We start from the raw sequence: 25177 nt of genomic DNA, 5'->3' as shown, positions 1-25177 counted from the left end.
AAACTTAAGACAGCCAGAGTCCTTTAGAACAACAAAATAATTTCCCATTTCCCAGGAATTTTAGTTCTGTTTTTAAGCCCTCAAAAATCTTAATTTTGAGGAAAAGAGATTTTGAGGCATTTCATTAGTAAGCCAGCTTTCCCGAGGATTAATCTCCTAGTAGTAATTGAGTAATTAGGATAGTTTTCCCTCTGTGACAGAAAGGAAAGGAATTTTAAATCAAAGCTCTCCAAGGCCACAGCAGATTTGCTTCCAGGCCCTGGAGCTGTTTCTCCATAGCTGACTTCTGTAGTGTTTAGATGAGAACACACCAGGGCACCCAGGGGGAGCGGTTCTGTCCTGCTCCATAAGTTTTTTATTTTAATTTGTAAAGAGACTTGAAATTGGTTTTTAATTTATATTGAGTTTGTAGTAGATTTAATAATCTTTTAATTAATTTTTTCTAATCCAAGTCATAGTTGACATTTTTATTGATTATATACATTTTACAGTATTTTAATTTTATGGGAATTTATTTCCCATAATGAAATTCTACTCATGAATACATTTTTACAGAATCACTTAAAAACCTTGTAACTGTAGGGGTCTGGAGAGAGGGTTCCGGGGTTAGGAGCTTTGCTGCTCTTGTAGAGGACCCAGGACTAGTTCTCGGCACCCAAGTGGTGGCTCACATCATCTCTCTCCCCAGTTCAGGCCACCACGTGCCCTGCACACACATGGTGCATATACATGTATGCAGGCAGACATCCAAATGCATAAAAATAAATGTAAACAAAAGTTATAACTGGTAAGCATGGCTCTTTCGAATCACAGCGTTGCTGGATGTTACTCAGATTCCGGGGTTTCCGTTTGTCAGGGATCGCAGCATGCCAGCAGCAGAGGGAAGTCTTGCTGCTGGTGAGATCACTGTGGTGCCTCTATGGGGTGGGGGGAATAATGTGAATCTATCAGAGTATTCCCCATTAAAGAACCAGCTCACTCCTGAAGATGAAGCCGACCTCACAGACACCCCCCCCCCCAAGTCACAGAATTGCGACTGTTTTTTAATTGTCCTCCAGTTCTCGGCTGTGGTCCCCTCCTTACAAATAGTGTTCTGAGGACCCCACCTCTGGGTTTGGTTTGTTTGCTTTTGTCTTTAACAAGCACTGCTTCTCTTCTTTGGTCCATTGTCTTCTCAGGAAAGCGAACCCTAAGGGTTGGGCTTATTTAGCAAATGTAGCTGCCCTAGGAGGAAGAGGTAACCCGCAGGAGTTTTTCCTAAAGTCCCGTGTAAGAAACGGCAGTGTTTGAAGAACACACCATGGAAACACAGGAAGAACACATGGTCTTAGAAGTGTTTTCATTTGTAATTCTCGTCCGATGGTGACTTGATGTAACCAGCCCATTCTGTCTTCTGATCCCACAGTCCACGCGGTAACGCTGTTCCTAAACATCTTCGGATGCCTGGCTTGGTTCTGTGTCGATTCTTCAAGAGCAGTTGACTTTGGACTGAGCATCCTGTGGTTCTTGCTTTTTACCCCCTGTTCATTTGTCTGTTGGTACAGACCGCTGTACGGAGCTTTCAGGTAAGTGTAGGCGCGTATTTCATGCGTGTGCTTTAAAACCTGGGGAGTGTGTGGCCGGGGGCTCACTCCGGAGTCTCGGCACCCGGGAGGCTGAAGTAGGAGGATCGCTCTAGGCCAGCCTGGGCTACATAGTTTGTATCAGGCTGGGCCTACAGAGCAAGACCCTGCCACAAACAGACACCCCATGAAATGAGTCATCTGTATTATACCCCAAAGCGAAAGCTGGTGTATTTTCATTATTTTTTTAAATCGGAGCCCGTGAGGTGGCTCAGTTGATAACGGTGCTGGCTGCCAAACCCGGCGTCCTGAGTTTGACCCGGGGTCCAGTAGAGTAGAAGAAGGGACTGGTTCCTGCAGGTCGTCCTCTGCCCTCCACGTGGACACCACGCCAAGCACACCCCTTCCCCAGTAAAATAAATATAAACATAATATAAATTAAAATGTTAATATAGCATACCTTCTGAAACATCTACTGTAGCTTGCCTGTATATTCATTGTTTCATTTGAAAATCAGACATGAACGTTAATAAAGGAAAATTAACATTCTTAAATTTAAACATGCAACATTTTATGCCATGCACCATAACTGACTTTAGGAAAATCTTTGCTGTTTTCTCCTCTCTCCCTTACATGTCTAAATTGTTATGAATTATAACTGGTTGTTACAGCCTTTATTTTAGGATAAATCCAGGTAAGGTGAACACATACAAAACACTTTTACTCAGTAGCGGGTGATACTTTCAGTGTATATTCATCTTAGTTTTTCCAAAGACAGTGACATTTAAAAACCTATTTGGGCTATAAAATGAAGAATACTATTTTACATAATATTAATCACTATTTAAACATTCTGGGTAATGCATTTTCTAAGTGAATGTTCTGTGGGATGTTAATTGGTATTGGGGAAAATGTTCATTAGCTTAGTTTTAGAATAGCTAGTTAATAAAGTTAGGCAAACTCCTTCAGTTTAGACTCTAAGTGCCTAGTGTGCCTTGTGATGTGACCGTGAAACCGTTCTTTTCTGTGGAGCCCCGTGTGACTGTGGCTTTGAGAAGAGAACACTGGACCAGGGCAGGTGGCGCATCCCTTCTTCATCCCACTTGCTTGAGGGGAAGGAGTGGGCAGCAGCATCCCCTGAGCCCGGAGGTCCAGGTTACCCCGTGTAGCATAGCTTCTCATTTCCTCCAGACGGCTTAGCGTTAACCGTTCTGCGCTGCTACTCTCTTCCTGTTGCCGTAGTAATGGGCTGCGGTTTCTGGAATAGTGAGAGGGAAGGTGGGGTGATGGCCATCTTGTTTCCGGTGTTAGGGGAAGGAATCAGCATCAGCTGTGATGTCAGCTCAGCTGCAGACTTGTTTTGCATATCCCCATTGTTGGTTTGAGGACTCTGTTTTTAGCTTGGTGGGAATTTTTATCATGAATGGTGCTAGAGCTTTCTCGATGCTTTTCTGTGTCTGTTGACATGACCATGTGATTGTTTCCCCTTTGTTCTAAACTGGTGAGTCATAACCCCTTTTATATGTGAAACCAACTTTCCATTTCCCCCACTCATCCCCTTGGCCATGTTAGTCTCTTCAGGAGCTGTAGCCAGGAGCTCATCTTCATGACCGTCTTACATCTTACACTCTGCCCAGTGTAGCCTAAGTTCGGAGAAAGTTAACTGTATCAAATTGTATCAATCTTTGATTATTTCTTTCTGCTTTGTTTCTAATCTTTTAAATGAAACTCTTGCTAATATAGTAAGAGGAATCATTTTTTTCCTTCTATTTTTCCATCCCTTTGTTTTTTCCCTCTATAAGGTAGAAAACTTCTTTAACTTATTTTAGAGTAACTTATAAATCAGAATGACATCAGTTTTGAATAGCAGCACAGGATACTAGAAGACGGTGGAGTGGTGTATTCTGTGTGGGCGGGTTCCCTGCATCCCAGCTCCAGAAGTGCAGGTGTAAGCTGGTGTGGTAGTTTGTATTTGGCCCCCACAAGCTCATAGGGAGTGGCAATATGGGAGGTGTGGCCTTGCTGAAGGAAGCGTGTCATTGTGGGGGTGGGCTTTGAAGTCTCTTTGCTTAAGGTTCGCTCAGTGTCACAGTCTACTTCTGATGAAGATGTCTGCCTGCACGCTGCCACGCTCCCCACCACGATGATAATGGACTGAGCCTCTGAATCTGCAAGTGAGCCTCAATGAAATGTTTTCCTTGTGAGAGTTGCTGTGGTCATAGTGTCTCTTCACAGCAAGAGAAACTCTAAGACAGCTGGTTAGGCTTTAAGAGAAACAGTTCCTTGGAGATAAAATTGGCAGAATTAATTTCAGTAGGTTAAAAAGGATTTTATACACATTAAGGAGAGAATTAGTGGTCAAGTACTGATAAGTGTGTATAAAAGCCATCAACAAAAGATAATTTCTAACTCCAGGGAAACCAAAATGCAAGCTAGGAATCCTGTTAACAGCACATCACTGTGCTTCAGCTGTGAATAGTACGTTATAGTCAGGAATCTCACAGTCCGGCCTGTTAAGTGAGCCGGACGACTGCTAACCCCAAGGATATGTGGGTCAGACTGCGGGGATGGGGCCGAAGCTGGCACGATTTGAAGGAGAGCTGGGTCTCCATTACTGGCATGGTAGACCTCTCACAGTTCCCGCAGGGTTAGGAAGCAGCGGGGCACCTAAGCAGGTGTGGCCTCCAAAGGGACCCGAGAGACGCTCGGGTGCCTGGGACTGCAGCTGTGGCAGGGCTGTGATGAGGCCAGGGGATTACTGTCTGCAGAATCCCACGCACCGTTCTATGACTTTGAACCAGTGTATGTAACTTTAGAGAGAACCAGACTAGTTTGGAAGCACAGACTGAAAGGCACACCGGAGAGTAGAGCAGGACCTGCGATAAGGAAGTCACGTCCTGTAGCAGGGCCACCTCGCGGCTGTGTTTTCGTGGCAGTCCCTCTACCTTCCTGCTTCCCTTTGAAGACAGAGTAAAGAACCATCTCTCACTCTCACCTCTACCTCCCACTTCTCACTGGCTTCTCTACACACACCTTACCTCCTCTACACAACTCTTAAATCTCAAGAAGTCTTTGGATTTTGCTGGGTAGTGGTGGTGCACGCCTTTAATCCCAGCACTCAGGAGGCAGAGGCAGGTGGATCTCTATGAGTTCAAGGCCAGCCTGGGCTACAGAGCAAGATCCAGGAAAGGTGCAAAGCTACACAGAGAAACCCTGTCTCGAAAACACCAAAAAGAAAGAAAGAAAGGAAGGAAGGAAGGAAGGAAGGAAGGAAGGAAGGAAGGAAGGAAGGAAGAAAGAAAGAAAAGAAAGAAAAGAAAGAAAAGAAAGAAAAGAAAGAAAAGAAAGAAAAGAAAGAAAAGAAAGAAAAGAAAGAAAGAAAGAAAGAAAGAAAGAAAGAAAGAAAGAAAGAAAGAAAGAAAGAAAGAAAGAAAGAAAGAAAGAAAGAAATCTTTGGATTCTAAACCAATTTTCTACCTTCATTTTTTTTTTCCTGCTTCTAACTTAGATCCTCTTTTGGAGCGGAGGTTGAGACAGTATTTCTCTGAGTAGCCCTGGATGTCCTTGAAGCTTTGTAGCCCAGGCTGGCCTCGAACTCAGAGTGCCTCCTGAGGGCTGGGATTCAAGGTGTGCACACCGCTCCCGGCCTGCAGATCCTTCTTTAAACGCTCCCTGCTGCTGGCTGCAACAGTGGTGGTCACTTCACTTCTGTCGTATCTCCGGCTTAGACCGCTTCTCAATTTCCTATCTTTCCCCTATATTCTGTCTCCTCCGTTACTGTAAAGCTTATTTATGGGACAAGACCCGATGATCGTCTAAGGTTTGAGGGTTATCTGCTACAGGAAAAAGTCCTAATAATGTACAGTGGCTTGTGCATCTATGGACTTCATCCTCCATGCAGGGTGGGCCGGAGGACTGGGGGTGTATCCCCACCCTCTGCTCCAGCTGCTCCAAACTATAACCATCTTGTTACTGTCATGTCCTAATATATGCTCTGCCAAGAAATCCTGACAGTCCTCTTTGTTCCTGGACAATGTGTTGCTTTTCGAAATAGTTACCAAACCCACTGGAGCAACAGGATCCATTTTGCCCACCCTTAGCTGGCACAGAACTTTGTAATAACATCAAATGTATTACTTATACAACTATTCAAGAGATAAACAATAAATCACACAAGTAAATATGCAAGTGTAAGTTAAATCAGTGAGGGGGTCTCTGAACTACCTGGATCCTTCGTGAAATAGCAACACTATTCCAGGTAGGAACGTACAGAAGCTCTGAGCGCATAACCTGTAGGAATGTGTTGACACTCTGGTCTGTATGACCTTTAAAAAGATTGTAGAGCCTTAAGAATATCAAGGACTGGGCTGGAGAGCTGGCTTGGGGCTGGAGAGATGGCTCAGAGGTTAAGAGCACCGGCTGTTCTTCCAGAGATCCTGAGTTCAATTCCCAGCAACCTTATGGTGGCTCAGAACCATCTGTAATAAGATCTGGTGCCCTCTTCTGGCAGGCAGGCATACACACAGGCAGAACGCTGTATACATAATAAGTAAATAAATAAATCTTTTAAAAAAAAAAGAATATCAAGGACTAGCGACTTGTACTCTATAGCCTACTCACATACACACGTGGGAGAGGACATGTCAGGAGTCGGACAGAAAGCGGCAGGGTCAGTCTACCATGCAGTAGGCCCTGTGCTCCGTCTGTAGAAAACGAAGAAGGAAACCAGCCATGGGCATGGGAGCAGCAACTGAGCTAGTGGAAACTGAAACTCAAGTCAGCAATGGAAAAAGTAAAGGCTGAACTCTGTGGCTCCTCGGGGAGTGTCCTTAGAGGCTCCCCAGACTGACCGGAGCCTGAGATGCAGCTGCAGGGCCAAAGATGGGAAATGTCTTCACATCTTCCTGACACCGTGGACCACCCAGACCCTCCCAGCTTCTGAACACATATGCACAGACTGAAAAGACAAGTCCCATGATGCAAGATCTTTGCCAAGCATGTACCTTGTCTGTCCAGAATATATATATTTTTTTAAACTCTCAAAAGTCAAGAACAAGAGGAGAAATCTAGTTAAAACCCCAGAACAGGATTTTCACAGTCAAACAAAAATCTATGGATAAAATAACCAGTCTCTGAACAGCATTCCTTACTAAGAACATGTCAAGTGTTGTTAGCTTTCTTGTTGCTAATAAATATAATAAATATATAATAAAATGCCAGACGGCATTGGAAGAGAAAGGTTTGTTCTGATTTTGGTTTTGGCAGTTTGGGTTCAATGATGGTGAGTGTGAGGGGGCAGTCCGCATCCCAGCAGCCAGGAAGCAGAGTAGACCGGAAACAGGAAAGGCAGGATAACGCCCTCACCAGGCCCAGTGACCTACTTCCTCCAAACAAGCCTCACCTTCTACAGTTCTGTCCCCTCTCAATCCAACAGTCCACTCAGATCTTGAATCCAGGACCGACTTAAACTGTTCATTAGCTCAGAGCCCTCACAATCTAATTTCTCTAGAAATGTCTCAGAGGTCTGCTTTACTAATCTCTCCTAGATGTCTGTCAGCCCAGCCCAGTTTACAAGAAGATAACTAGTACAGCCCCACATGTTAATTAGGATGGCTAGGATTGTAAACATGACCACAGCAAGTGTTAATGGGATGCAGAGGACCTGAAAGACTTATTCACTGCCAGGAGGAGTGTAAAATGAGCAGCTTATAAAACAGTTAATGTATATTTACCACACACACTAGCCATTCCACTTAGAGGTATTTACCCACCTTAGAAGGAAGTCTGTGTCTTTATGAAGACTTCCAGCAGCATGATTTGTAATAGCAAAAAGCTGGGCACAGCACCCTGCCTGCCCTCCACCAGTGAACGGTACCCAACAGGGGAGGAGCTGGAGTCCTGCACTCAGGTGACTGAAGAACCGCTGAATGCAGGAAGCAGGCAAGAAAGAGAATGGACCGCACATCCCATGCATTGTAATCCTCAAAGCAGCCAGCCAGGATGACAGGAGACTGGGGGAGGGAGGGGAGGAGAGCGGGGAGAGAAGGAAGCTTAAGACAAGTTCTTAGTATCAAAGGGGTGAAGTCCAAAGACATACACGTCGACACTTACAAATTGTATGTTTTCAGTAGTTGTGCTAATTCTACAAAGTAGTTCATTAAAAAAGGACAACTCGGCCTGAAAGAGATGGTTCAGTGGTCAAGAGCACCGACTGCTCTTCCACAGGACCCATGTTTGATTTCCAGCTCCCAAATCCATTTGTAACTTGAGTCCCAGGGGATCCAATCCTCTCTTCTGGCTTCCAAGGGCACTACACACACATGGTGCACAGACATATATGCAGACAAAACAACCATACACAAAACCAAGGAAAACATTTTTTTTAAAAGATTTATTTATTTATCATGTATACAGAAAAAGGCGCCAGATCTGATTACAGATGGTTGTGAGCCACCATGTGGTTGCTGGGAATTGAACTCAGGACCTCTGGAAGAGCAGTCGGTGCTCTTAACCTCTGAGCCATCTCTCTAGCCCTGGAAAACATTTTTTAAAAATAGAAAACTGAATTTCCTGTCAAGGTGAATTCTGATGTAGCTAGAAGTTAAACAGAGTAAGGTGGGGATAGTGATGGCTGTTTGCAGGGTGATGCTGGAGTGGAGGGTCTTCATGGAATAGTGATGGCTGTTTGCAGGGAGATGCTGGAGTGGAGGGTCTTCATGGGATAGTGACGGCTGTTTGCAGGGAGATGCTGGAGTGGAGGGTCTTCATGGGATAGTGATGGCTGTTTGCAGGGAGATGCTGGAGTGGAGGGTCCTCATGGGATGGTGACGGCTGTTTGCAGGGAGATGCTGGAGTGGAGGGTCTTCATTGGATGGTGACGGCTGTTTGCAGGGTGATGCTGGAGTGGAGGGTCTTCATGGGATAGTGACGGCTGTTTGCAGGGAGATGCTGGAGTGGAGGGTCTTCATGGGATGGTGACGGCTGTTTGCAGGGTGGTGCTGGAGTGGAGGGTCTTCATGGGATAGTGACGGCTGTTTGCAGGGTGGTGCTGGAGTGGAGGGTCTTCATGGGATGGTGACGGCTGTCTGCAGGGTGATGCTGGAGTGGAGGGTCTTCATTGGATGGTGACGGCTGTTTGCAGGGTGATGCTGGAGTGGAGGGTCTTCATGGGTTGGTGACGGCTGTTTGCAGGGAGATGCTGGAGTGGAGGGTCTTCATGGGATGGCGACGGCTGTTTGCAGGGAGATGCTGGAGTGGAGGGTCTTCATGGGATAGTGACGGCTGTTTGCAGGGAGATGCTGGAGTGGAGGGTCTTCATGGGATGGTGATGGTTTGGTGTCAGTCTTCTTGTGGCTGTGGGCATGATGTAAAAAATGACATTCTCCCCTTTTCTTTTAAAGGAGCGACAGTTCCTTCAGGTTCTTTGTGTTCTTCTTCGTGTACATTTGTCAGTTTGCTGTACATGTGCTCCAGGCGGCAGGATTTCATAACTGGGGAAACTGGTGAGTTATTTACTATTGTTAAGTTGTTAATTTAAAATCTGTGTAACAAATTTTGTGTATCCTCGTGAGTTAAACACAGAAAAAATCAGATTAGCAAAAGCAAACACAGAAAAACAAAAGTGCTTTAAAAAAACCAACTTAAAACACTCTACAACATAACTTTGGAAAAGCTATTCTCTTCGAACATTAGGCTCCCAATTAAAAAGCCAGCACACTAGGTATCTATCTTAATAAAGCATGTACAATGGGCACTGGAAGGAGTTGTGTAAAGGAGACTAAAGAGATCAGAGAGAGGACGCAGTCAGAGTCGGGAGGGAGGAGCTTCAAGAATCTGAAGGGAAAGGGTCCAGGTTAAGTGTAAAGCTGTGTTGTGTACACACACACACACACACACACACACACACACACACACACGTGTTTGGAAATGTGTGAGAGTGAGTGTATGTACAGGCACACACGCCTTTGAACAGTAAAATTATTCTCACCATGGTGGGATACTCATTTAGTAGAAGTAAGAACATCTGGGGTTCAGGCTAGATGGTAACCGAGACCTGTTATTTTCTTTCTCCATGGAGGGCACAACCTCAAGGGAGAGAGAGGGTGGGTGGAAGAGGATGTGTCTTTAACAGACTTGCCTCTCCTGTCTTTCTTTATAGTGAGCTGCCTTCCTTCCAGCTTCTACATGCACAGGCATGCATGGCATTGCTGTTTGCCATGTGTCCTTAACTGAAGTTGCAGTGAGCACAGAGCTAGAGTGTGTGAGCACTTGAGTTTTAGTACCCTGCCTCTGCCTGTGGGTGACTGGCTGGCAGACTGCTCCTGGCAGATTCAGTTCTTGGAAAAGCTATTTTCATTATTATTTTACATAGTGCTTAGTCTGCATGTGAAGGAGAGAAAATGCTTTAAATGTTTTAAAAATGCACTGCTATAATGGTGTGTGTGTGTGTGTGTGTGTGTGTGTGTGTGTGTGTGTGTGTGTTTCTTTAGAAGTTGAAATAATTTCACAAGCTTCTTAATATAAACATAGGGAGGAATGTAAAGTCGAACTTAGCAGTCAGTCCCTAGGTACCACAGAGTCTGCTAATGGGGACAAATACTCTTTTCAGCTGTACCTTGTATACTTTGGGTATTTTTAATCATAATTAAAATGAGGGTAATTATAGATTGACATGTTGTAAGACTATAGGGAATTCCCAGGCATCCTTCACCCAGTGTTCCCAATAGCATAAAATACAGTAAACTATAAAAACAAGGCCCTGATGTTGACAGAACTGAAAGATGCATGTTGCTATTTACATGGCCACACTCCTTCACCCTTGGCATCTTCTAAGCTATTTGTCACTTCTGTGACTCCGACAGTATAAGATGCTTATATAAATGGAATCATGTAGCTGGCTTTCCCCTCAGCTACATGTAGCCCTAATTTCTTTTTATTAATTTTTTGCATTTTATTTTTTATTTCTGTGTATGAATGTTTGCCTGAGTCTGTGTCTGTGCACCATGTGAATGCAGTGCCCATGGAGGCCAGAAGAGGGCATCAGACCCTTGAGACCAGAGTTAACAGGGTTGTGAACTCCCATGTAGGAGCTGGGAATTGAAGCCAGGTCCTCTGGAAGAACAACCAGTGCTCTTGATCACTGAGCATCTTTCCAGAACCATCTTTTTATTCTTGAATGGATGTACCACAGTTGCCTAACCACTTACCAGTTGAAGGATGCCTGAATTGTTTCTGTTTGAGAGCTATTAGAAATAAAACCACCATGAGCATTGGGGCCAGGTTTTCATGGGTATATAGTTTTCATTCCTATGATTAATACTATAGTTATAATTTGTTAATTCATTTAGAAATCACATATTAAGCTTTTTAAAGAAATTGACAAACTTTCTAGAGTGGATGTTCTATTTTATATTCCCTCCAGCAGTTGTGAGAGATTCAGCCTCCACATCCTTGGAAGCAGTGCAGTGGGTATTACCACTATCTGTTATCTTAGCCATTTTGATAGGGGCGTGTGTGTGTGTGTGTGTGTGTGTGTGTGTGTGTGTGTGTGTGGTTTGAATTTACTTTTACCTAATGACTAATATGTTGACATCTTTTTATTGCTTATTTGCCTAATTGTTCTGTCCCCTTGTTCAAATGTCTCACATGGTTTGCCTATTTTCTAAATGACTTGTTGGGTTGTACTTTTTTGTTGTTTTGGTTTTTTTCTTTTTTTTTTTTTTTTTGGTTTTTCGAGACAGGGTTTCTCTTGTGTAGCTTTGCGCCTTTCCTAGAACTCACTTGGTAGTCCAGGCTGGCCTTGAACTCACAGAGATCCGCCTGCCTCTGCCTCCCGAGTGCTGGGATTAAAGGCATGTGCCACCACCGCCCGGCTTTGTTGTTTTGGTTTTTGATGTGACTGATGTATTTTCTCATCAGTGTGAGAAAATGCCCAAAAGCACTTTAAGGGAGGGAATATTTCTTTGAGGTCATAGGTCATGGTTTCAGGGAATTTCAGTCCATCTGGCAGGGAAGGTAGAGCATGGAGCCCCTTGGTCTGTCAGTCCAGAGCGTAGAGCATGGTTCCCACGGATGGCTGAAGAGGAGGTGGAGAACGGGGCCGGAGGCAGCCAGGAGTCATGAACCTGCAGCGCCTGGGACCTGGGACCTACTTCCTCCTGCTCCTAAGATGTCTGCAACCTTCCAAAACTGTCCCCTGCTGGGCCCCAGTGCTCACACATGTGACATTTGAGCCTTAATGCTGAACTGTAAGATTTCAGTCTGCATTCTAAAAATGAATCACTTATTGGAAATGTGGTCTGCATATATTTTCTTCCTTAATTGAAAATGAGCATTTAAAAATATAATAAAGAGCCCACATATTTAATACATATAGTATTTAAAAATACAATAATCTGGTGAACTCTTGGGCTCAGGGGTGGGGTTTGCTGGCAGATTGAGACTGAGGCTCTCCCCTGTGTGACCTGGGCACTGAAGCTCTAGGTCAGTCCCTTAGCTGTGGAATAAGCAGCCTCCTATGGGAGGCTGAGAAATGATCCCATATAAAGAATGCTCACATCGCCTGGCTCCAGGAGTGCTGACCTGTGTTCCCTGTTGTTGTTTTTGAGAGGGGCATTAACTTAGTGGCCTGATTACATTTCTGCTGTTCCGCAGTGGTTGGATCTCATCCCTTACTGGTCTCAATAAGAACATTCCAGTTGGAATCATGATGATAATCATCGCAGCACTCTTCACAGCATCTGCAGTTATCTCACTCGTCATGTTTAAAAAAGTAAGTGGACATGTTACAGCGACCCCCATGTCAGGTCCCGTCAGCCCGTGCTGCTGTTAGGCCATTGGGACCCTAGCTCATTTCTGGGGTTCTGCATGCTTGCTCTCCAAGGATTAGGGTTTATGGTTATATATAGACACATTAAAATTTGTATCATATTTTAAGATTCACATAAAAAGTGAAAACATCCCTGATTTGAAAATCTAGACATCAATATGCTCAACAATAAGAACTTTTTGAACCCGGGTGGTGGTGGCGCACGCCTTTAATCCCAGCACTTGGGAGGCAGAGGCAGGCGGATCTCTGTGAGTTCGAGGCCAGCCTGGGCTACCAAGTGAGTTCCAGGAAAGGCGCAAAGCTACACAGAGAAACCCTGTCTCGAAAAACAAAAAACAAAAAACAAAAAACAAAAAACAAAAAACAGAAAAAAGAAAGAAACTTTTTGAGCATGGACTTGGTACCATACGAGGAAAATTCCTACCTGATCCCACAGAGAGATTATAGATTATAGTTATGGAAGGCAAACACATTAACTACACGGAGGCATATGTATACGGACGGTATGTGTAAAAGATGAACTTTATGTTTAGACTTGAGTCCTTCCGAGGGCATCTCATGACACGTGTGCAGTATTCAGAAACCAGAATGTCTTTGGTGCCAAGCACGTCGGATGAGGCTCCTGAGCACGCACTTTAAATACAGTCAGTGAAAGCTTCATTGTGAATTAGAGCCTCAAAGTCGGTTTTGAAATCGGACCTTTGTGTGCTGTTTTCAGTATGAAGCTTATTAGCTTGGTGAATGAATACAGGTGAAATTATTGCACAAGGGACATTTTTTTGTCCATATTTAAAATTTAAAGACACTAAATTATTTAAGCATTAGATATCTTTCACCATTTTCTTTATATTGCCTGGTAGTTTCAGAACATGTACAAGTAATACAGAAATAACTTTGGGCCAGTTGGTGGTGGTGCTCACCTTTAATCCCAGCACTGGGGAGGCCGAGGCAGGAGGGTCTCTGTGAGTGTGAGGCCAGCCTGGTTTACAGAGCTAGTTCCAGAACAGCCGAGGCTACACAGAGAAACCCTGTCTTGAAAAACCAAAAAAAAAAAAAAAGGAAAAAAGGAAATGGCTACTTTGTCCATTCTCTTGAAGAGCGCTTTGCCCTTGAAGTCAGCTTTTTGCCCGCTGCGTTCCTGTCCGGGGACGTGTGCTTGGCTCTGCTCCTCCTGTCCGAGTTCCTGGTTTTGCTGCTGCTTTTTCTCTTAGAAGCTTTGAACTTTCTGCCCCAAGCATAGGGGCCGCTGAAACTCTGTGAAGCCCCGACTCCCCAGCCTGTTATATGTCCATCCCGTACCGCTGTGGTCCCTGTCACACACACACTGACTCCCCAGCCTGTTATATGTCCATCCCGTACCGCTGTGGTCTCCGTCACTCACACACTGACTCCCCAGCCTGTTATATGTCCATCCCGCACCGCTGTGGTCCCCGTCACACACACACTGACTCCCCAGCCTGTTATATGTCCATCCCGCACCGCTGTGGTCCCCGTCACTCACACACTGACTCCCCAGCCTGTTATATGTCCATCCCGCACCGCTGTGGTCTCCGTCACTCACACACTGACTCCCCAGCCTGTTTTAGGTCCATCCCGCCCGGCTGTGGTCTCTGTCACACACTGACTCCCAGCCTGTTTTAGGTCCATCCCGCCCCACTGTGGTCTCTGTCACACACACACTGACTCCCCAGCCTGTTTTAGGTCCATCCTGCCCCGCTGTGGTCTCCGTCACACACTGACTCCCCAGGCCTCTATGAGCAGGTTCTTCCGAGGCTCCGCCCTCCCGTTTCTCTGTCCGGCCAGTGAAGGTTGTGAACGCAGTTGGCTCCCTGTCCTGAGCTGTACTTAGCTCGCTTAGGCCTTTCACCTTCCGGCATCACTTCCATCTCCCACACCTCGATGGCTGAGAGTCTTGGACTAGAAGAGAGCATGTTTTGTACAAACCCAGACATCTGCACAGTGTACAGGGGTGCGTGACGTAGTGTACAGTTTCCGTCAGCGAAGCTGTTTGTAGAAGCTCTGAGAGCACGCGTGGGCCTGAGATGGGAAAAGAGACCTTTGCAGTTCCGTTTACACGGTCAGTGCTGTCACCGCTGTTGGGTGACTTCTGAAGGTGACTTGTCTTCGGTTGCCCTCAGTGGCCTTTTTAGAATACGGACGTGGGCTTTTGCTGCTGCTGTTTGTTTTTTCTTTTACTTCCGTTCCTAACCTCTGACAACCAGAAAAGCCTTTACAGTTCACTCACTCCTCCCTGGCTTCGGCACATTTGGAATGTTCTCCGCGTTAATGGAAGGACAGCAGCCGCTGCCGTCACGGCTGCCGTTTGCAGCGCGCTGTGTGGACTGGGGCTGAGGAGTGGGTCGTGGTGAAGGGCTTGCACTCTCTTCGGACTGCTCTGCCGTTTCCTGTCGGTTTGCTGCGCCATGCGATTTCACCTTTCTGCCGCTTGAAGACCCAGTCATGCCTTTTCAAGCCTTTGCTCAGACCATCCCGACCATTTCACAGTCTTGCTTGTTACCCATGTGTCTGGGGGCAGTTCTCTGTCTTCTTGTGGAACTTAGGGTTTTTATTGTTCTCCGCGGGATCTCAGGGGCCTGGGGTATGTGCCAGGATGAAGGTCTCGTGGTTCACATGGTGCCTGGTTTGGTAAGCGGCCTCAAACAAGAGGGCCAGGGACCTGGCTTTGCACCATGCAGCTCATTCTGAAACGAACGCCTTGCTGTGCTGCTGTGCCCCAGACAGGGTTCTCTAACCAACCGCCCGAGGGTTCACTGACTGCCTGTGCCCAGGGACCTGTGTGCCTTCTTCATTCGTAGCCTCACACCGAGCAGTCACGGGCACGATTACTGTGGGGTGGGCACGTAAATGCTTTCTGAATGAAACCAGAGAGGCGTGAGGATAAAGTAACGTAAATTGCAAGAGCCCCCCCACAATTACCATGGTTTGTATTGTTTAATCTTGACCCTTTAACACTGAGTCTGATGGGGGTCTGCTGTTTTGGTTTAGCCCATCAGAGAACAGAGCAGAAGGAGGGAACTGCTGGCGGGGACCGGCGTATCTAGTTGTGAGGGCTGCTGGGGCGAGTCCAAAGTGGAGGGCAGACTCTTAGAGGGGGTTTGAGTTTGCTTTTCCAGTCCCACGATAGGCACCATGACCACAGCACTCGGAAGAAGGGGCTTATTCCAGCTTGTACTTCCAGGTCACAGTCCACCGCTGAGGGAGGCTTGGCCAGGGGCTCAGGCAGAAACCATAGAGTAGCAGTTCTCAACGTGTGGGTGGAGACCCCTTCGGGGCCATATATCAGAAACCTTGCCTATCAGATATTTACATTACTATTCATAACAGTAGCAAAATTACAGGTACGAAGTTAGCTAGTTCTCTCATATAACCCAGAGCCACCTGCCTATGGATAGTGCTGCCCACAGTGGGCTGGGCCTTCTTTATATCAACCATCAGTCAACACGGTGTCTTACAGCATGGCCACAGCCCAGTCTGATCCGGGTTGTGTTAAGTTGACAGTAAAATGTCACAAGCACTGAGAGGGGCAGGCCGGAGCTCCTTCCTTAGAGGAGCCTTGTGTGTGTGTGTGGGGGGGGGTTGCCTACAGAGGCCAGTGGAGGGCATCAGATCCCCTGGTGCTGTCCGACATGAAAGACAACAAGCACTCTGAACTGCCATCTCTCCAGCCCTACTTCCCGCCTTTCTTAGGTCTAGTCAGATAAATATTATCTAGAATGCTCTGCACTTATATTAACTAACAGTGGGTTCTCATCTACAAAATACCTTCATTTGGTTTAATAATTGGGAACTCTGGCCTAGCCACCATTAATAATACCTTTATTGTTTCAGACCTGTAAGAACGCTTAATCCTTCTGTTCCCCACCAAGTGCTGGCACTGTAGGTGTGCATGGCCACACTCAGTTTTCACCCAGGGCTTCGTCCTTTCTAGGCAAGCACCTACTGTTGGGTATGTTGTCTAAAACTAGAAACACAGCAGGTTTAGAGTCTTGTAGAGGCTTTGTGGCATCCTGTGCACTTCTTTCCTGTAAAACCAGCGGTCAGGCATGTAACAGTGCCAAGCCCTATGCCAGGCACGAGCCCTTGGTTCACCTTGTGGTTGAGAGAATGTGTACCACAATCCCGTCATTTCGTGGCTGTCACAGAAGGAAGTGTAGGGACCTAGGGAATGCATAGCCAAGGTTTGGGAGTCTAGGTTTGTTTTTCTCTTAGTGTTTGGCTTTGAAAATTAAGTTCTTGCTATATAATCTAAGTTAGCCTCAATTCCTGGGTTTTAGCTGTCCCCTCCCTGCCAGCCTCAGGGTAGCTGGGATACAGACAGGTGCCAGCAAGCCTTAGCTGAGATACAGTGATGACTGCCCATCATTACCATCGTCTGCATAAGGGAAGATGAAAGGGGGAGGGGCATAGAGGATAAGCAGGGTCCAGTTGTGAGGATACAATGTGGCAAGGTCAAGGGTTTGGAAAGGGCTTGCATGGGCTGGGGAGCAGCTGGAGCATAGGTTGAAGCAGAGAAAATACTAGGTGGAAGGTAGAGATGAGCTTGAACACATCCGTATCCTTAGATCCTGCAGGGCCTGGAAAACTAGACCTTGTTAAAAAGTTTTAATCTTCTCCAAAAAGTGGTGGTTCACAAAGGAGGCACAGAGAAATTGGGTTGATGTGACAAGTTTGGGCAGAGTTATCTTGAAGTAGATACAGGATTTGTGGACTAGGGTGGAGGACTTAAAAATAAGACAGGAAGCCAACAGAGATGGTAGCCTGAGTTACCCATTATGAGAAGGTTAGCCTCGTTTGATCTGGACTCTGCTCCAGGATATGTTTTAGGGGACGGGCCACTTAGGAAGCACAGGTTTGGGGCTGGTGAGATGGTTCAGTGGGCAGAGGTACTTGTGACTGACCCCAGGACTCACCCAGCGGAAGGAGACCTGGCACTTGTCCTCTGACCTCAGGAGTGCTGATGGCATACCCCAACATGCACCAGATAAAGTAAAAAGAGCAGGCGTGGAGGTCAAAGTGATCTCCTGTTTTGTGGGGAGTTTGAAGTACTAGTATGAATACGTGTGGTAGACTTCTAGACAGACAAGGAGACGTAAGCAAAGAAATTCAAACTGGGTTTTCAGATTGGGAAGGTTTGGCTTCCTGAGGTGGATGAAGCCTGAGAGAGCCTATAGAAGCATAGAGCCAGAAGCGGGCCAAGGGCAGAACACTCCAGAACTCTCCAACATGAGAAGAGAGTGGGAGGCAGGGCATGGAGGAAGCTCTCCTTCCACAGTGGCCGTATCAGACAGTCACGTGCAGGCTCCGAACTGCAGTCAGGAATTCCTTTCCCTGCTGTTTTGACTATTTTCTATGAAAGGGACAGTTGCATAATGAAGCTTATATTCACATGGCAAGCATTCAAAATAAATGTTTATTTCCCAAATAAGATCAAAGTATTTGTCAGCATTGTGCATACTCTGATATTTTAGTTAACTTTTCAACTCATAATTTAAAGTTACTAGTTGACTCTTTTATGTGTTCCCCATCCGTCGGTGCTGTCTCATTCTTACCTATGAAGTGAGGAGCTCAGATGAATGATTTTCTGTATCATGTCCTGAATAAATGGTAGTATAAACTAAATTATAATTTGAACCAATCAGCAGTCCTCATATCTTCTCTAACTCTGATGTAAACTGAGACCCGAGAACAACTGATTCTTCAACACTGACTTAAAAACTAATAACAAATTATCAAAAATAAACAGCCAGAAAACAAACAAAAACCCTTGTTGGAGTATGCAGCCCTAGTGTATCACCACTAGGGGTCAGGCTCTTCATGATGGTGCGTGCCCTGGGGAAGGTCTGTGTATGTAATTCCCGCCTAGACTGTGGCTTGGCCAGGCTTTTCCTCCCTTCACCCCTTGCTAAATACACTGTCAGTATTTGTTTGGATGAAAATGAATGTACTGTTGAGAACTCGTTATTACTCTGAAATCTTACACAATTAGAGTTGGTCGGTGTTGGTTTTTGGATGCTCATTGTGCCTTGGTTTCTGCCATGCTGGTGTTTCTTAGCCCAGATTTGGGATGCTGAAAGAATTTCTATCTCCTGAGCTGCGTCATAGGCAGAAACCCTTAGCTTCCACAGATAGGCCAGATTTCTATCCATGTTTACATGTCTGTGTTACTTCCTTCTCTTCCTCCTCCTCCTCCTTTTCTTCCTCCTCCTCCTTCTTTTCTTCTTTTTCTTCTTCCTCCTCCTCTTCTTCTTCTTTGGTATTTTTGAGACAGTTTCTCTGTGTAGTCTTGGCTGTCCTAGAACTCACTCTGTAGACCAGGCTGGCCCCGAACTCAGGGATCTGCCTGCCTCTGAGACCTCTGGAGTGCAGGGATCAAAGGTGTGCACCACCACCGCCTGGCCCTATCAATAGTTTGTAATTGTGTTAAATGTTCTGTTTCCGCAGTGAACTATTAGAAAGCTCTGGCTAGCGTTTCAGGGCCACAGTGTTAGATGTTCTGAAGGAGTCCCATAGCAAGCTATGAACAGCAGAAAGCCATCAGAACCTCCAGACACTGCCCTTTCCTTAACTTCTGAATTAGTTCAAATTATTTAATGTTGAAGCAACAGATAGTAAACAATTTGTATTCATTTGGGAACCTGTTTTCCATTATCTTTTCTATGGAATTTGGGAACTGGTTCATAAATATTCATGTCCACATTAATATGCTAGTTACTAAGGACTTTCTGCATTTCAAAAGAATTTTTTGAAGTTATTTCACTTTAAAAACCAAGTTTATGTAAAAAAATAAGCTTTAAGTGCTTTAATTTTTAAAACATACTGAAATGTCTTATCTTCAGATGTTCTTTTCATTTGTGGGGAGTGTGGAGTTGGAAGCATATGATTCAGAATGGTGATGCATAAGTCCCACTAAGTCATTAACTTGTCATTTTAAAGCAGATGCTTTGTGAAGATATTCTATTGTATATAAAGGGTAGTCTAGTTATAGCAAAGGTGGCAGTTACTCTCTTTGAAAGCACTACGCTGCTGTTAATCCCACTCTGTTCATCTCTCTTGCTGATTACATGGTTTTCTTTTTCTTCTCCCATTTCCCCTCTGCCCTCCATCTGGTCTTCACACTGTGCGAGACGGTGGGATTAACTTCAGCTGGCAGGCAGGGCACAAATAGATTACTGCTTACCTCTCTCGTTGACGTCTGCCTCTGCAGGTCCATGGACTGTATCGCACAACAGGTGCTAGCTTTGAGAAGGCCCAGCAAGAGTTTGCAACGGGAGTGATGTCCAACAAGACTGTCCAGACTGCGGCTGCAAATGCAGCTTCAACTGCAGCAACCAGTGCGGCGCAGAATGCCTTCAAGGGTAACCAGATGTAGAGAGCCTCGCAGCAGCGCACTGTTACCTTTTGACTGTATTTTTTCTCCGGTTACTGTATTCTACAGATATTTTTATGTTGGAAACACACAGTACACACAGCATGGGTATTTCCTATTCACATGTGCATGGTCTAAAACCAGAGAAACTTCCTCGTCTTATTACTTTGCCTAATAGTTTCTAAATATTTCCACGCCCCTCACAGAAGAAAACTATTATCTGCTAAATAAATATTCTCCATATTTTTGGGGGATGGTGTTCCTCAGATTATTTCAGTGGTGACACACTGAAATGAGTATGTGACTTAAGATTTAAAAAGCACCCGATACTAACCACAGTAGTTCTTCAAAATGTCAGTAGAGATAAGGATTATACATTGGAAATGAGACCACGTTTGTTTCTTTTTTTTTTTTTTTCTCTATTAATATTGCAGGAATGAGGCCAGCAAAGATTTGAGTGTTTTTAAATGGGCTTGCTTTCTATGAGGTTCGGTCACCAGTGAAGAGCCTGTGTGCTTTGTAGTAGATAATGTATATTTTATCTTCTTTTATTTTATTTTTAGACTAGTTAATATTTTGATAACAATCTTGTATCTTGCATGGGTACCATGTCTCTTAAGTGAAACGAATTAGTATTTTGGGTTCTGTACTGCTTATAGTGGTAGGAGCTGGGGCTCTTTATAGAATCAGAAATCATTTTCTGTAATAGTTTCTTTTAAGTAAAAAATTTACTGGAGTATAAAGACTTTAATATAATGTGCAGTGCATTATCCAAAAGAGAAGGTAGTGAATTGATGCAATAGAATATAGTGATAATTCTTTTCTGCCCTCTTCATTTTCAGTATTCATATAGTAAAATTTTACTGTATGGAAACTTTGGTATATTCTTCTGGCTAATCTTTTTAATTGAACTGGGATTGTATTTGGCAGCTGTGTGTGTGTGTGTGTGTGTGTGTGTGTGTGAGAGAGAGAGAGAGAGAGAGAGAGAGAGAGAGAGAGAGAGAGAGAGAGAGAGAGTTATTTTGGCACAGGTATAAAAGGCTAGCCTAACCCTTGAATAAAAAGAACATACAGTATTTAAGGGATTTCTCTTTTAGCCTCTCACTTTTAGTTGCATTAAAAATAAAAGACCCTAGCACTTCTAATGTACTTGATTTTTTAATGTCCCTGTCTGTCGTTTACTTTTTGAGACAAACTAAATACATGTAAAACATCGCACCAAGCAAGAAAGTACAAGTCCAGTTAAATGTGTTCATTATTAATATAATCATATTGGCATGGTTACTATGCAGCACAGGCCGATGTGGGTTCAGACTTTTAATCATTTTTAATAATGATTAAATGTCTCAAGAACATTTGTAAGTCAGACTCTTTTATTTTGAAAGTCTTACTAGTTTTAGACTACAGAATAACACATTGTGATTTATCCAAGTTGATTTTAAGCAAGGATGGCCGCCGAGACAGGGTATCTTTAAAAAATGGCTTAAATGGTTGAGATACTTTATTCTTTCCCTAAATCTGGAGTCAGGGAGTTTCGTGCTAGGCTGGGGCATGGTTCTTGGACTTTATGAAGAAGGTCTGTGGGATACTGGCCCACATGTCCACAGTAAGAAGGTCTGTGGGATACTGGGAATTCACTGACTACTGAAGATACTTCTTTTCCTTAGAAGGAAGTAGGATTCCGAATATGAATTTGAAGTTTTTTTATGAACACTTCTGATTAGCGTTATCTCCCTTCATTCTTACCCAGCTCAGTTGGAGTTGAGAGCCTGAGGTCTCAGTGAGACATGGTGAAGCTAGTGCTTTATCAAGGATGGATTTTATAGGCACTGAAATCACTAAGACTATGAAAGTACACATATATACCATGTACTTATTTTTCAAATTCATGCTTATTTGTCTTTGAAGTGCAAATAAAGGATACATCAGAGATTTAAAAAATACTTTCCTTCAAAAATGGGAACATTCCCTCTCCATTCTGTAGAGGTCCCTAGATGTGGCATTATTAAATGGCAAAGAATAGTTACAGCACATTATGTTTTTGTGTATGAAGAGGAAAATGCAGCTGTTCAATCCAGTTGTTTGGGTTCATACAAGTCTGAAAGAGATTATGTTGTTTGAAAACACAAAGGCGCATCAAAATGACAGCGTTGCCCGCGGCTAGGTCAAGTGTTGAAAGTGTCTTGAAATTCCTGGCTCACTGTTCTCTCAACAGCCGGCCAGTAGTGCAGTTTCATTCGGTAAAAGATGGTTAGTGTTTCCTGTTGAATCCCAATGTTACCTGGCACCACAGCCATGAAGTGACTTCATGTGGAACAGGCATCCATGTCACTTTTCCGTTTTGATTTTAAATGGTGGCTATTTTATTTAAAACTAGGGTCTGAACACTGGAAAATCATTGCTTGGTGATTTGTGATTTGGGGCTTGGTTTCTTTCTCTAGGGATGTTTGTGTATTTTGTTGGTGTGTTATGCTGCGCTGCCCTCATGGCGAATGTCACGGTTCTGTGTAAATGCCCTCCGTATGTCCCTCTCATGTTGCATGTTTTCAGTGGTTTGGAAGTTTTGTATATTTATTGTATTAATGCAGAGTGTCATAAAATAAAATAATGTTTACTGGATGTTTGTTTGCATAATTTTAAACACTGTATTAGCAGTTGAAAGGCAGAAATTATACTTGTAGCTTTGATATAGATATTTCACATTTGTTTCTTTTAAAGTAATTTATTTTATTTTTATCATGTGCATTGGTGTTCTGCCTGCATGCATGTCTGTATGAGGGTGTCGGATCCTTGGAACTGGAGTTATTGAGGAGGAGGAAGAGGAATTGTCTCAGGTCTAAAGCAAACCCCATGTGAACTGCCGTGTGGGTGCTGGGAATTGAACCTGGGTCCTCTGGAAGTTATGAGCTGCTGCTCCTAACTGCTGAGCTAGCTATCAAGCACCCTCACATTTGATTTTTAAAAACAATCTTTGCACCATTTTATTATGTGCTAAACACAGTATAAAAGATTTAAAGTCCTCCCCAATACACATTGGCAATTTCTCCATTGCATTAGACCTCTATGGGTTGTTGAATGTGAGCTTTACTACATTAAATATGATGACTGTTTTGAGGTAGGCAAGATCACCTAGAAGTCCTTTAGCTTTTTGGCCTAGGATTGTCTTCATGGGTTCAGATGGGTGCTTCTGTACCAGGACTGTATTGATCTGCTAACCCTGTGCTCTGTTCCCTGACCACGCTTACTGCTGCTGTTCTGTGACGGATGGATCTTCTATTTTGTGTGCTGGATTTTTCACCTGGAAACTAAAGATGATGTAACGTTTAACCTAAAGTCATGTTCACAGCGCATCTTATTTTGAGAAATATACATTGAATTAAAATAAGAATCGCTATTTTCCATTTTTCATTTTAAAAAGTAAGTTTGGATTTTCACAGTTTCCTAGTAACTCAGTTACTAGAAACACAGTATGGAGGTGGTTTATACTTCATGGGAATTTCAGTTGTTGTTAGTGTTAATATTCTGACCTTGGCGCCGCCCTGCTCCTGATGTAAAAGCCTCATTTGGGGAAAGGCCCCTCCCTCCCCTTCTCCTCTCTCTTCCGCTTTTCCTCCCCCCTCAACCCCCCTTCCTCTCTCTTCCTCTCTCTTCTCCCCTTCTTCCTATCTTCCTCTTCCTCTCTATTATAATAAACTATTTCTGAGCGTGCGCAGATGCAGCGTCTGGGTTATGAATGATTGTCCACTGCAGCCCCGCCGCCATGCCTGCATGGTGTGGGTCACCCACCAGCCTGCCCTGCATCTGCCCAGCATCCCAGCAATGTTTCCCTACACACTGGAGATACCCTCGGGGTCCCCCATGCAATACATCATAAGAGGCCCTGCAAATCCGTTATGGGGACTGCTCTGTTCCCACTGTGTCCTGTTCTAAAACACTGATAGTAATGTCTGATTCTGTCTTCTTAGTCACATCTGTGCTTATGTCAAAGTTTACCACATTTGGGACCCACTTTTTCTGTGTTCCATTCCATTTTCCCTTAAGGAAAAGTCCTTACAGGGACCTGCAATCCCAAGTGATTCCATGAGCCCTTTGGAGATGAGTGGGTGTTTAATTTAAAATGACTAAGGTTGGCTCAGGTTAGTCAGGCCTTACCTTGGTAGCTTTTTCAAACATCATATTATAAATTATAGTAGAATAGTATGTTTTAAAATATTGGATCTGCTTTACAATGCTTTTTATTCATTTTTAGGTTAGCATATAATTTTTTTTACAAATATTCTTTATTAGACTAGTAAATTGTACTTCCATAATTAGGAAAAATTAAAATAGTTCTATAAGAAGTTTTGGGTACACTTTATAAAACAATACGACTGTTGCGTTGGTGGATTTTAAAACCTCACTTCAGACTTTTTCACTGTCTAGGGAACTAGAGGCCTTCTGTGAGAGCAGTCTATGCCAGGCGGCACCACAGATCTCGCCTCGTGCTGGGATAGGCACAGATCACCAATCTGAAGATTCTTGGAAAATAGGGGATGGTTCTTCTCTAGTGTCCTCCCCGTCCGTGGACTTTGTGTTCACCAGTATGAATTCACTCTGTGGCTGGGGTAGGACAGAGCTTCCGGCCACCCTGCAGAGTTTCCACTAGAGTGGTTGATGTTTCAGATGGGAATGTGGGAGCACCAGGGGCCGTGCAGAGAGTGTTACAGCTTGTGCTTCTCCAAGTTGTGCTTTTCTTTTTAGCTCAATATTTCTGGGCTTGCCATGACTTCCTGGTGTAGTGAAAGATTCCTCATGCTAAAATCTATGTCATCCCTCCACCCGGAGAGTCGGAAAAGAGTTCATTTTCTTTTAATACTAGTAATACATATTTCTTCTATAAGGTCATTCTGAGGATTATCCTCTACGTTAAAACAGCTCCCCCCACCCTCGATGTCCTACCATGCAGGTTTTATTTTTTTGAGCCCTACTTATTTGAATAGAATCCTGGGATTCCTCCTTAATTGTTATTTTTTTTGTGGGCTGTGACTCAAAATGACGGTCGAAGTCATTGTTATTGCCAAGCGTTGGATCCAGGTGTCTGGGTCCCAGAGAAAAGCAACTAAAACCGTTGCCCCTTATTCCATCACAGTGCTTTTCCCTGCAGTATCCCAGCCTCCTTCACAGAGACCGGACCGTGAAGGCACACACATCCTAAACGTCATTTCCCTAGTGCAAGAGCCGTACATGCACCCTGGCTGTAGAACGTGTGGAAAATGGAAAACATGATAAACGGGGAGACACATGTGCCCTCACTTCCATCACCTAGGGACACCTCTGCTAGCGTTTTATTGTGCTTCCTTCCATTCTTTTTCTCTCGGTGTGTATGTCATATATTTTAAGCAGTATAATGAATATGCATTC

General features: G+C 44.3%; 1 protein-coding gene across 3 annotated transcripts in view; it reads left to right on the top strand.

Annotated features, from left to right (window-relative positions):
* Positions 1 to 22396, top strand: part of Scamp1 (secretory carrier membrane protein 1) — a 93422-nt gene extending 71026 nt beyond the window's left edge. For all 3 annotated transcript variants that reach the window (XM_076552075.1, XM_076552074.1, XM_042261640.2), the window contains 4 exons: positions 1406 to 1565; positions 8963 to 9064; positions 12216 to 12333; positions 19616 to 22396. In XM_076552075.1, the coding sequence (XP_076408190.1) occupies positions 1406 to 1565; positions 8963 to 9064; positions 12216 to 12333; positions 19616 to 19780 (545 nt within the window). In that variant the 3' untranslated portion in view covers positions 19781 to 22396. The remainder of the gene's footprint in view (positions 1 to 1405; positions 1566 to 8962; positions 9065 to 12215; positions 12334 to 19615) is intronic.
* The last annotated feature ends 2781 nt before the right edge of the window (positions 22397 to 25177 follow it).

This window comes from Peromyscus maniculatus, chromosome 15 (genome assembly GCF_049852395.1).
Source record: "Peromyscus maniculatus bairdii isolate BWxNUB_F1_BW_parent chromosome 15, HU_Pman_BW_mat_3.1, whole genome shotgun sequence".
NCBI classification, from domain to species: domain Eukaryota; kingdom Metazoa; phylum Chordata; class Mammalia; order Rodentia; family Cricetidae; genus Peromyscus; species Peromyscus maniculatus.
This window is presented reverse-complemented; position numbering and strand designations above follow the sequence as displayed.